Source organism: Balaenoptera ricei, chromosome 1 (assembly GCF_028023285.1).
Source record: "Balaenoptera ricei isolate mBalRic1 chromosome 1, mBalRic1.hap2, whole genome shotgun sequence".
Classification (NCBI taxonomy): Eukaryota; Metazoa; Chordata; class Mammalia; order Artiodactyla; family Balaenopteridae; genus Balaenoptera; species Balaenoptera ricei.
In genome coordinates this window covers 41,965,835-41,978,440 of record NC_082639.1, presented here as the reverse complement: position 1 = coordinate 41,978,440, position 12,606 = coordinate 41,965,835, and the positions used below count along the sequence as shown (strand labels likewise).

The following is a 12,606-nucleotide window of genomic DNA, read 5'->3' as shown; positions in this document are numbered from 1 at the left end:
GGGGACCCAGAGGAGGCCGCGGCGGAAGCTTTGAGTTGGGCCCGCTTGGGCCTTCTGAGGCCACGGCGCAGGGGGGACCCCTGCGTTCTCTCAGACCCAGTTCCAGAGGCGACTCTCACGCCTCGGTGGTGCCTGCTGGGCCATTCAAGTCCCAGGAACCCAACTCCGAGACCAGAACTTGGGAATCTGCTCCCAAGCGGGGTCCCGCGGTGCCCCAGAATGGAGAGGGCGTGTCTGACGACTGGATCCCTAAACCGGGAGGGGAGGGGAAGGCCGGGTGAGTTGGTCAGCTAAAAGGCTCTCCCTCCTGCAATGCCTGACTTTTGCAAGATACTTTTTCCTACCCGACTACTCCAGACTACAAGGCTAAAAACTGTGCCACAGGTTTACTCCATCTCCAAGCCCAGCCTATGCCTGAGGGGTTTTTTTCACGCACACCCCTCTCTCCCGCGTGGACCCTGGGTCCCAGACCCCCATATTACCTGTTTCTCGCTGTTTTCCTCGCCCCGCAAGCTAATCCTCGGGCTGGGTTTGCCTATCGAAAGAAAGATCCTTCCACTGCATTTTCTCTGTAATCCTCCTCCCCAGGCCTCCTGAACTCAGCTCCACACCATTTTCTCTTCCTCCCTGGAGGCCCGCCCCTTAGAACTTGGACCCCCACATTTCCACGGGTCCCTGGGCCCCTGGGCCTAACTTTGCCCCTGAGTTGTTTCCTAGCCTTCACTCCACTTCCTAGAGCTTTTTTTTTTTTTTTTTTTCGTTCCTGAGTTTTCTCTCCAGCTCTTCTGCTCCCACCAGCAAAAAAATCTTCCAAGCCCAACCAGCTGAACTCTATGCCTTGATATTACCCTCCTCTTCACCCTTCTACAAAACTGAACGTTTCGCCTCGGGTTTTCCTGCTTTGCTCTTGGCATCAGTCTAACTGTTGGGTCAAAATTTTCTAATTCGAGTCCCATCAAACAAACATTTCTCTCTGCCTGTCTAACCTCAGTTCTGCTAAACTCTGGGGGATCTTTTTTTTCCCCCCAAACCCTTGTTACATTCATCTGAACCAATGACTTTCAAACTTTATATGTCTTTTAATTTTTTCCAGTGGAACCACTGATTCAGATGAAATCTTACACTCAATGCATAACTCAGTTATAAGAACTCCGGTGGGAGTGGGGTCGGGGAGCTGGGCATTTACAAGGGAGCTCCAAAGGCACCTCCTCCCAACAATTCGGCAACTGCTAGCCAAACCTCCCGCTGCCGAAATGCCCCTCTCTAAACCTGGATTCCTCCAGGGTGCGCTTTAGCTTAGCGCACCATGCGCTCCTCACCGCAAGTTTCTCCCCTCTTCCCACGGTGTTCCACGCCAGGTCCTGCCATGGAGCTGCGCTCCGAGTTGCCCAGCGTACCCGGCGCGGCGGCGGCGGCTGCGACAGCGACGGGGCCGCCCGTGGCTTCGGTGGCGTCGGTGGCAGCGGCGGCGGCGGCGGCCGCTTCGCTACCTGTGAGCGTGGCGGGCGGCTTGCTACGAGCGCCGCCGCTGTTGTTGCGGGCTGCGGAGAAGTACCCGCGGACCCCCAAGTGCGCGCGCTGCCGCAACCACGGCGTGGTGTCTGCGCTCAAGGGCCACAAGCGCTACTGCCGCTGGAAGGACTGCCTGTGCGCCAAGTGCACGCTCATCGCCGAGCGCCAGCGCGTCATGGCGGCGCAGGTGGCGCTGCGCAGGCAACAGGCGCAAGAAGAGAACGAGGCGCGCGAGTTACAGCTCCTCTACGGCACTGCCGAGGGCCTGGCGCTGGCCGCCGCCAACGGCATCATCCCGCCGCGACCCGCCTACGAGGTCTTCGGCTCTGTGTGCGCCGCTGACGGCGGGGGGCCGGGAGCGGGAGCGCCCACGGGGACCGGAGGCGGCGCCGCGGGCGCGGGGAGCTCAGGTGAGGAGAGGGGAGCAGGAACGGGGTCCAGGGGCGCGCGTTCCAGGGACTTGGTACTGAAAGAGTAGAATCCCGTTCTCCAAACGCCCCACCTGGTGGAGTTGGCCGCGCACCAAGCCCCTGATTTGAGGCATAAACACACAAACTTTCCTTTCTCCCCTTTCTGAAGCATTTGCACTTTATTCCTTTCTCTCACCGCAGGCCCAAATGTAAACGCTTTAATCTTATTGCCTCTACCCAAACGCAGCCATGTCCCAGCTTTCTTGCTCACTTCGCTGGGTCTTCTCCCCAGCGCGAGAACCCACGCGTGTTATCTTTTCTTTCGTTCTGCGCTTCTCCACACGCCGCAGATCCCTCCGCTCCTTCCCAACTCTCTTCAGCAATCCGACCCTCTCCAAGTCCCCTCCCCCGCCCCGCTTCGCTTTCTCTAGGTACTGAGGGCGACGAATTCCCTCCCAAGCCCACTCCCCCCCCCCCGCCCCCGCAGGATTCCTTTTCTCCTGTTCCTAATGTTTCCTGGTCAGCCGCCCTGCTCCTTCTTTCTAGCTTCCTTCCCCGCTCGTCTCCCTTTTCTCAGAGTACGCGCTCTCTCCCTTCTCTCAATCCCCTTTCCTCTTCCCCGTGCACTCCCTGTCCGGCTCTGGCCGCACCCTCTTCTTCGAGACGCCCTAGGCTTTGGGGGGAGGGGGTGCGGAATTAGGCCAGGGCTCACTCAGCTTCCAGCTTGGGAGGGAAGAACTTCTTAGGTCTTAATTGTTTTTTAAGATTTTTTTTTTGATGTGGACCACTTTTAAAGTCTTTTTGTTGAATTTGTTACAATATTGCTTCTGTTTTATGTTTTGGTTTTTTGGCGGGAGGCACGTGGGATCTTAGCTCCCAACCAGGGATCAAACCCGGACCCCCTACGTTGGAAGATGAGGTCTTAACCACTGGACCGCCAGGGAAGTCCCACTTAGGTCTTAATTTTGGAAAGGATGGGTTAGAAATAGAGGCTCTACTTTTGCCTGTAGAGAGGCTTGGGATCTTGTAAATGCCCAAGGTGCATTGCCCTCCAGGCTGTGCTGCCCAGGGCCACAGAGCACCCAGGGCTGGGTTGGCTCTTGGAATCACAGGGGTGGAGTGAGGTCTTCTATACAGTGTGCGGTGCAGGTGCAAGCAGTGTTGGCTCCTGTTTGACTTCTGGGTCAGGCCACTTCTCCAGAGCAGGCCAAGACTAGGAAGGGTGAAGGTATTGGGCACAGATGTAGGAAGAGGGTCACTGGACACTGAGTTTACAGGGCACAGGTGGTTGGGGTTCTGGGTACAGAAAGAGAATGCGCTCTGTGAGCCGAGAAAGAGCCAGGGCTGTAGGGGCTCAGAGGGGAAGGAGTGCTGGAAGAAAAAGAAAGAAGGGTTTTGGAGCCAGTGAATGAGGGTTGTGAGGCTCAGAGGGAAAGGAAGCTGCAATCCAAAGGGCTCTGGTGCTGTGGGGTGCGGTCACTTCCCTGCTAAACGCTCCTTTACATACCCCTTTCTCCCCTCCTAGAGGCCAAGTTACAGAAGTTTGACGTATTCCCCAAGACGCTGCTTCAGGCAGGCCGCGCAGGCAGCCCGCAGCCGCCGCCGGGAAAGCCCTTATCACCCGACGGCGCGGACTCTGGTCCCGGGACATCGTCCCCAGAGGTGCGAGCGGGCTCGGGCTCGGAGAACGGCGACGGCGAGTCCTTTTCTGGGTCGCCCCTGGCCCGGGCCTCCAAGGAGGCAGGTGGCAGCTGCCCAGGCAGCACTGGCCCCGGAGGCGGCGGCGAGGAGGACAGCCCGGGATCCGCCAGCCCTCTGGGTTCAGAATCCGGTTCCGAGGCCGACAAAGAAGAGGCAGAGGCCGCGCCCGCGCCCGGGCTGGGCGGGGGCCCGGGTCCACGGCAGCGGACGCCGCTAGACATCTTGACGCGCGTCTTCCCGGGCCACCGGCGGGGTGTCCTGGAGCTAGTGTTGCAGGGCTGCGGCGGCGACGTGGTGCAGGCTATCGAGCAGGTGCTGAACCACCACCGCGGGGGCCTGGCGGCCGGCCTCGGCCCCGCCGTGCCCCCCGATAAGGCCGCGGTGGGGGCAGTAGCAGCAGCGGACGACGCGTGGCCTGGCCGCGTCGACGCCGCGGCCGCCGGGGGGCCGGGGCTGCCCGCGCCGCTGCAGGCGGGCCCAGCCGCACCTCCGCACCACAGACCTTTGCTGGCCGGCGCCATGGCGCCCGGAGCGCTGGGCTCGCTGAGCAGCCGCTCGGCCTTCTCGCCTCTGCAGCCCAACGCCAGTCACTTCGGCGCCGACGCGGGCGCCTACCCGCTGGGCGCGCCGCTCGGCCTCAGCCCCCTGCGCCTGGCCTACTCGGCGGCGGCGGCGCACAGTCGCGGCCTGGCCTTCATGGCTCCCTACTCCACCGCCGGCCTGGTGCCCACACTCGGCTTCCGCCCGCCCATGGACTACGCCTTCAGCGATCTCATGCGCGACCGCTCGGCCGCCGCCGCTGCTGTGCACAAGGAGCCGACCTACGGCGGCGGCCTGTACGGGCCCATGGTCAATGGCGCCCCTGAGAAGCAGTAGGGCGAGCGGCCCGGCAGTCGGGCGGCACCCAAACAGGGACCCCAGGCTTGCCCCGCGGGCCGCCGGCCCGTCCTTGCCTGGCGCGCTCTCTGCGCCCCGGCTGGGATCCTCTCGCTCCAAGGTGGTCTTCAGTTTTGTTTTGGACGGTGGGTGGGGAGAGCTGAGCAGAGAGGAGCAGCTTCAGATGCAGACGTTCTCGGAGGGGATGTGAGACCCGGATCCTCGTCCCGCGACCCCATCAAGGCTCCCCGTCCCTTCAGAAGGCCGGGACTTCTTGAGAATTCAGAGGCTGCAGCCGCTGCGCAAGCTCCTGCCTCTCCTGTCGCTATGCTCGTCTCACCTGCCCGCGTTCCCAAATGGTTGGCAGGATAGTCCGAGAGTCTGTCTTCTGTGTCTCACCCTCCCTTAAAATTTTTTTAATATTCGCTCTAACAAATATAAATTTAGGATGTATAAATCTCTTGGCACTGAGTCGAGTCTTTGGGACACACATATATATCGATATCAATTGTAAAAAAAAAAAAAAAGGAATCAAGTTCTACGGTGCACTTTCCTCGTTGCGGTATTTGTCGCTCTCTTTGTTGCTTATGCCGATAAGCATGGGTTTCCTTGGTGCAGTGTGAGTTTTTATATATGTATAAATCTATATATAAACTATACATATATATACAAGCCAGTGTATAATGTTATAAAATGGAATTCTAAGTTATTAATTGTAATCTGTAGGTGACCTCGGTATTAACGTGAAAAATATTCAAAAACAAGCAAAAAAGAGGACAAAACGGAAAAAAATTAGACTATGCGCGCATTGTACTTATCAGGTTTTATAGATTAAATATATTGTAATCTCGAGATGAATCCTGCCCACCCGCCCCTCTTGCCTGAGGCCTGTCTCTCCCTAAGGAGCGGTCTAGGTGCGCGCTGGAGCAGGAACGGAGTGACCCGTGACTGAGCCGGAACCGCCCGCCGGAGGGCCCATCCCCGCCTCGCGGGACTCGCCAGACACCTCGGCCGAAGGGCCGGCAGCGGGAAACGCTGCTGCAGAGAATGGCTCACTTTGTGCTTTCCTTTGCCTAGACATGAGCTAGAAATAAATGTTATTTTCTAAGAAAACAGCAACGAATCCCGTCCCGCTTCTCGGGCGGCCGGGTTGATAATCTTAATTCCTCGCCGGAGCCGCGGGATCAGGGAGAAGCTCGACCGAGGTCCGGAGGGTGCTTACGACCCTCGGGGGTGCGGGGCGAGGCAACTTCCTGCAGCGCCAGGGGGAGGCGCGCGCTCAGCACTCCGGGAGGGGCGGCGACCGCCGTGCTTGTGGGACCTGGTGTCCCTCCCACTCCCCGCTCGGGCGCGCGGGTTGCGGCGGGGTCGCCTTGCCAGTGCTCTCGGTCCCCGGAGTCCTGCGAGGCCGGCGGCCGGGTTCCCGTTCTCCCCGGGGCGCAGATTTGGACGCCCAACGCGCGCCTCCCTGTTCAGGTTTGGAGTGAACGGCAGCTGAGACGGCGGCTGGGGAGGGAAGGCTAAGACCGCTCTCTCACAGAGGCCAGCGGCCTGGGAGTTATTTTTGGGGTGGTGGGGCGCTGCCTTCGCCCTAGACAGTGTAATCTGAGAGCGGCGGTGAGGACGCGCCTTCCGGCCCGACCTCACTCCGCGCCCCTTTTTTACCTTCCCTCCTTAAGCGGAGCTGAGGAAATTGGCGGCTCCGGGGCCGACACCCGCCTCCGGCCTCCCCAGTCCCTCCCGCTTCCGGCTGGGTGACTCCCCCTCTCCGAGGAACAGGGTGTCCCCTCCCCTAGGCTGGGCCGGAGACTTCCCAAGGTAAACTTCTGGGGCCGGCTCGAGTTCCGCCAGGCGGTGAAACTTAATAGCAGGACAAGAAAACGGTTTAATAAAGAAGGGCTTTAATAGGGAACTAATTTGATTGAGTTGCCTAATTCCACTTTAATTGGAAAGGGGTTTGGCTGTTTGGTTATAGAGTGCGAGGGTGATGAGGAGCTGGAAGTGGGGGGAGAAGGGGCGAGAGAAGAGAGATGGGGCAAGAGAGAGATGGGGCGAGACAGGCAATGAAGATAGGGAGGAAAGAAGAGAGAGACGAGAAAGAAAAGAGGGAAGAGTTACCTAGGAAGTAGAGAGGAAGGCGGAAGCAAGTGCGCGGGAGCTTCTAGAAGTGTGAACTTTCTTGTGCTTCAAGGCTGCGCGCTCTCAAGCCTCCCACTCCAGGTTTTCCCTCCTCCCACTCCAGGTTTTCAGAGGCCTCGCGTCCTCTCTCAACGCGCGCTCCAGCTGCCCCCTCCTCGGCATCAGCCCTCTTCCCCACTCTAGGTGAGCTTAAGATCGGTCTTGGTCTCTTGGTTTCAGGAGGGATCTATACTGGGTCCTCTGAAATTCTTGGTTCCTCTGGTGCGCAAGCCAGACGGAGAGAGGCGGCCTGTGGGCCCGCGTTACCCACTCTCTAGAACACCTGGAGCTTAATAGCTTTCAAGGTCATTATTTTAGTTTATCCTCACAGCAAACCCGGGAAAATCCAGTGAGTTGTTTATTATCGTCTCCATTTTACAGAGGAGGAAACCGAGGTCCGGAGTGGTTCAGGGACTTGTCCAACCATCCGGGGACCTTGAACCTCTTTTCCTTTCCATTCTCCCAGTGGGCCCGCTCCTCCCTCTCCTCTCATGAAGCGGTCTCGGCTGGCCGACGGCGGGGGCTCTGCGGTAACCCATCTCCTGTGTACACGTGCGGCCCAGAGAGGAGAAGCGGCTTGCTCCTGGCGCCCAGAGAGGCCGCGGCCTCAGCTTTGGGCTTCAAGCGTCGTCTTCCGTAGAACTCAGAATGGTTCTCCAGCGGTGGAAACTAGAGGGGGTGGAATAGTGGGGTTCCAAGGTTCCTCCCCCCGCTGGCCCGACGATAGAAACCCAGGGTGGTCAGCCACAGCCTTGGCGCCTGGCCAAGTCCTGCACCCTCGGGGCCCCGGACTCCGCTGCCCACGGAGCGGTCAGGAAGACTAAGGCTCAGAGGCTGACAGTGACCGGCCCAGGGTCGCACATCCAGGCTCTGAGGAGCGAGAGTCAGAGCCCAGGACGCTCAAGCCGGGTTGCTAGGTTGCAGCGGTGGGAGTGGCAGGGGCGGAAGAGTAGGCACCTCTGGTTCAGGGAGCTTCCGCAGCGGGGGAGGGGGCTGGGGCCTGAGCTCCCCTGGGAACCGTATTGGAGAGGAGCTTGGGGTTCTCGCTTGGGGCGTTGCTCTCACCCCTGATGGAGAGGACAAAGGTGGGAGCATCACCTCTTTTCTCCTGGGAGGGGAAGATGGGACAGGAGTCCCCTTCCTGATCTCTACTGTCTGTGTTTATTTCCAAACTCTCCCCTAAGCCTGCTGGAGCAGACCCAGTCCTGTGCCTTGGGGGAGACACACTCAACCGAAATAGTAGTCCTTTTAAAATTATCTTCTTCTCCTTTTCCTCCTCCTCCCTCTCCCCCTTCCTCCTCTTCCTCTTCCTCTTCCTCCTCCAACAGCAGCACTGTGTGCCTACTGTGTGCCAGGTCCTGTACTAGGCACCTTCCCTGCACAGGATCCTGCTCAGTGGGTGAGAAAGAGCCAAGAGCTGGGATCCAGGCTCTGTCGCTGGCTAGGTTTATTCATTCACGGATTTCTTAAGTCAGCAAATATTTGCTAAGTACTTACTGAATGCCAAACCCAGTGCAAGACAGGTGCCATCCCTGCCCAATAAAAACTATGTGTTGGGAGTTGAGGGGGGAGACAACTAAACAGGCAAGGAGAATGCACTGATCAGGGCCAAGGAGGTCTGCCAGGGAGGTCAGGGAGGTCTGCCAGGGAAAGGCAAGTTAGGCAAGGTGCTTCACCTTAGTTTCCTTCTCAGTTAAATAGGGCTAATAGTAGCGTATGCCACTTTGGGTGTTGTGAGGATTAAATGAGGTATTGTGCAAAGAGCTCTTAGCTCAGTGCCTACTCACTAGGCTCCCGTTATTATAATTCTCAGATTCTTTGGTGTGGATATTGTCCCATTTCACAGAGGAGTGAACAGCTCAGAGCAAGTTCAGCTTATAAATCCTCTAAAGTGTCACAAGTTATGGGAGGCATCCTGCCCAGAGCAAAGGGCCATAGAGAAAGGTCATCAAATTGGAGAGTGTGGGTTCTGGAGGTGCTTCTGAGAAGGGGTGAGGCTGCAGCTGGGTTGCGAGGGGCTTGATGAGGGGCAACATTGCAATTCATGGCGGGAAATTGGTGAGGGAGTGAGGGGTCCCTCTAAAGGAGCAGGTGGAGAGGGAGGAGGTGGGGGCAGGCTGTGATGTTAGAGGTTAGAGGTCAGATCATGGAGATCCTTGAACTCCAGAATAAGGGGTCTGGCTTTCAGAGTGTGGGTACTGGGAGCCATTGATAGCAGTGCCTGGTGAGATTTGCGTTTGGATTGGATAGATTGTTAGGAGGAAGGCCAAACCCCTCCGAGGAGGAGCCGTGAGAGATGGCAGCACCAAAAAATGACCAGTGGGAGCAGGGACAGGGAGAGAAAAGGTTGACTTCAAGAACTGCTGGGACCCAGACTTTCCACTGTTGATCCAATACGGGGAGTAAGCTGGGAGGAGGACTCATGGCTGATTTGCAGGTGTCTGGGCTGGATGACTCACTGAGGGTAACACTCAGCGTTGTGTGCTCCTGGAACAGAGGCAAGATTGGAGGGTGAGGAAAAAATTTTCAATATTTGGAATACAGACTTTGGGGACTTCCCTCATGGCCCAGTGGTTAAGACTCTGCGCTCTCAGTGCAGGGGGTCTGGATTTGATCCCTGGTCTGGGAACTAGATCCCGCATGCCCAACAAAGACCCGGCGCAGGCAAATAAATAAATAAATATTTTAAAAAATAAAGTACAGACTTTGAAGGGCTTATAGGGCCTCTAGGAATGGACACCAAATGGTAGAAAGAGTCAACATGTGGGTGGCAGCAGGGCCTTGGGAGGATGAAACAGGCCAGCACCATCCCTTCCCCCCCATAGGACACAGGACTCTCTTAGTGGAGGCCATGGGCCAGGGAAGGGTGTTGAGACCCCAGACATTGGAGTTCTGCCTTTCATCATTTTTGTTCATGCCTATTAAAATCATTCTCCTAAAACTTTGCACCCTTTAAAGGTCATTGTACTGGGGCAGGACCCTGGGCAGTCAGTCATGTATCTATTGTGACACCAATGTAACTTAAAACTTAAACTTCAGGACTCCTTGCCTGTACAGGTTCTTTTCATTTTGTGCACATGGTCAAGCGGCTTCTTTTTCTTAAAAGTTTCAGGCTCCATTAAAAACTGCATCTGCCACCACACAGCATAGGTCACACCTTCTGGCTTCCTGTTTCTGTTAACTACTGCTGCATAGCAAATGGCCCCAAATTTAGTGACTTAACACAATAACCATTTTTTTAATCTCATAATTTCGTGGGTCAGGAATTTAGACAGCGCATGGCTGGATCACTCTTCTGTTCCATATAGTGCTGATGGAGATCTCTGGGTGGTATTCAGCTGGTGGATGTGTTAGTCTGGAGGGTAACAGCTTCAGTCACATGTCTGGTGTGTTTGCATAGATGGCGGGAAGGCTGGGCTCAGCTGGACCATTGATTGGAGCACCTACATGTAGCCCCTCATCGTGGTAGCCTCGGGGTATCTGACCTCTTACATGTCAGGGTTCCAAGAGCAGATATTCAGTGAACAAACTGAAAGGTACATGGCCCTTTATGACCTAGCCTTATAGGTCAAGGAATGTAACAAGACTCTTCTATTTGCAAGTGACTGACACCCAAGTCACACTGACTTAAAAAGAGGTAATTGACGTCCTCCCAGAAGCTAGTCCTCAGTTACCAAGGCTTCTGCAGGATATAGAGCCTCTGGAAAACCAAGCTTTCAGGACAGCTGAATGTTTGCCCATTTTAGCCCTGCTAGGCTTTGTTTTAGCATTTTAGGGTGGAAGCTTTATAAAACATGCTACACGCTTTTCCATTTTCTTTTTCAAGGGACAGTGAAATACTCCAAACTTTCTCTGATTCAAATTCATCTCGGATGTATCATGATAGGACTGTGGGGTCTTATTGGAATGAGGGTTCATTGGCTGTGGTACTAAGAGACTCAAAATTTCTGGCATTTTCTAATGCATTTTTTAAATTTTGAAAACCTTTTATTATGAACGATTTCAAGCATATAAGAAAGTAGAGAGAAGAGTATGATAAACCTTTACATATTCATCACATAACCTTAATAATTATTAACATTTGCCATACTTGTCTGGCCTAAATTTTTCTTTGAAGTATTTAAAAATAAATTATCAACATTATGAAATTCCACTGTGAAATGCTTCAGTATGCATTTCTAAAACATGAGACATTTTCTTACAGAACCACAGTATCATTAATACACTATCAATAGGAAAAATAATTCCTTTATATTATCTAATACTCAATACATATTAAAATTTACCCAATTGCCCCCACTGAGGATGGACTTATTTGTTTGTTTGTTTATGCATACATACATATAACATATAACGTATTGATCGATTGTTCGAACCAGGATTTGGTCATCTATAGCAGATGCTGTCAGAGTCCCACTCATACCCCTTGGACCTTTTAGTTCACTGATTTCCAGCTTCCAGAAACAGTTTCTCTATGTCTAAGGTCTTTTAGTTCAGAACCACAGAAGCAGGTGGCACACCAGAGTTGGTGTAGTGGGAGCCATCTCCCCAGAGTAGGCAATTAGAGGGTGCATTGTTCGTAGAGAATTTTTTAAAAATATTTATTTATTTATTTATTTGGTTCCACCGGGCCTTAATTGCGGCAGGCGGGCTCCTTAATTGCGGCTCGCTGGCTCCTTAGTTGCAGCACATGGGCTCCTTAGTTGTGGCATCTGAACTCTTAGTTGCGGCATGCATATGGGATCTAGTTGCCTGACCAGGGATCGAACCCAGGCCCCCTGCATTGGGAGTGCAGAGTCTTATCCACTGAGCCACCAGGGAAGTCCCTTGTAGAGAATTTAAAACAATAATAAAACTGACCACAAGTTGGTCAGCTCTTTAAATTATCACCATAGCCCAGCAATTCTGAAAAATTTCAGAAAGAAAATATTACTCACCTCAAAAAAATTGTTGGTGGTCAAAGTTCTAAACAGTCCCTGCAGTGATTGTGTGTGTATACAGATAGATACACACATATGTAAACTATATTCATATATTTTAAAATTTGATTTATTATTTTTAAAATTTTATTTATTTTTAAAATATTTGTTTTGTAGTACATTTCTAAATGTTGGAACACACAAATAGATGTGCGTAACCACCATCAAAATCAGGATTCAGAACAACTCCATCACCCCAGAAAACTTCCCCCTGCTGCTCCTTTATAATCAAACCTTCTCCCCAACCTCTAACCCTTGGCAACCACTGATCTGTTCTCTGTCTTCACAGTTCTTTCTTTTCCAGAATGTTATATAGATAGAATCATATAGTATGTGGCCTCTTGAGATTGGCTTCTTTCACTCAAAACAACGCCTTTAAGGTTCAACCAAGTTGTTGCATGTGCCAATATTTCATTCCTATTTATTGCTGCATAGTATTCAATTGTATGGCTGTACCACAGTTTGCTAATCCATTCACTGTTGAAAGACATTTGGATTGTTTTCACTTTGGGCGATTGTGAATAGATGAATGAAACTGCTATAAACCATGAGCAGGCTTTTGTGTGATCACAAGTTTTCATTTTTCCAGGGTAAATACTTGGGAGTATGATTGCCAATTCATATGGTTAAGTGTATGTTTAACTTTATAAGATATTACCAGAGGGGTTATACCATTTTTCATTCCCACCAGCAACATATGAGAGTTGCTGCATCATCACTCTTGGTTTGTCTGCCTCATTTTTTTGAAGCCATTCTGATAGTAGTGCAGTGGTATCTTATTGTGGTTTTGATTTGCATTTCCTTAATGACTAGTGACCTTAAGCACCTTTTCATGTATTTTTTATCATATATCTTCTTTGCTGAATTGTCTGTTCAACTATTTTGCCCAGTTTTTAAAAAGTTAAATTGTTTTCTTACAGTTGAATATTTTTAAATAACAGCTTTTTGGA

The 12,606-nt window shown here is 53.2% G+C and overlaps 1 protein-coding gene across 1 annotated transcript; it reads left to right on the top strand.

Moving 5' to 3' along the window:
• Positions 1-1,351: 1,351 nt before the first annotated feature.
• On the top strand, positions 1,352-4,921 carry DMRTA2 (DMRT like family A2). Its single transcript, XM_059898431.1, has 2 exons — positions 1,352-1,922; positions 3,448-4,921. Exons 1-2 carry the CDS (start codon positions 1,367-1,369, stop codon positions 4,497-4,499), a joined length of 1,608 nt encoding a protein of 535 aa, XP_059754414.1. The 5' UTR covers positions 1,352-1,366; the 3' UTR covers positions 4,500-4,921.
• Positions 4,922-12,606: the final 7,685 nt, after the last annotated feature.

Excerpts from the sequence above, each read along its gene's own strand:
- DMRTA2 (XM_059898431.1), top strand. The coding sequence starts at position 1,367 with ATGGAGCTGCGCTCCGAGTTGCCCAGCGTACCCGGCGCGGCGGCGGCG. Across the intron at positions 1,923-3,447 it reads CGCGGGCGCGGGGAGCTCAG|AGGCCAAGTTACAGAAGTTT; the intron begins GTGAGGAGAGGG and ends CTCCCCTCCTAG.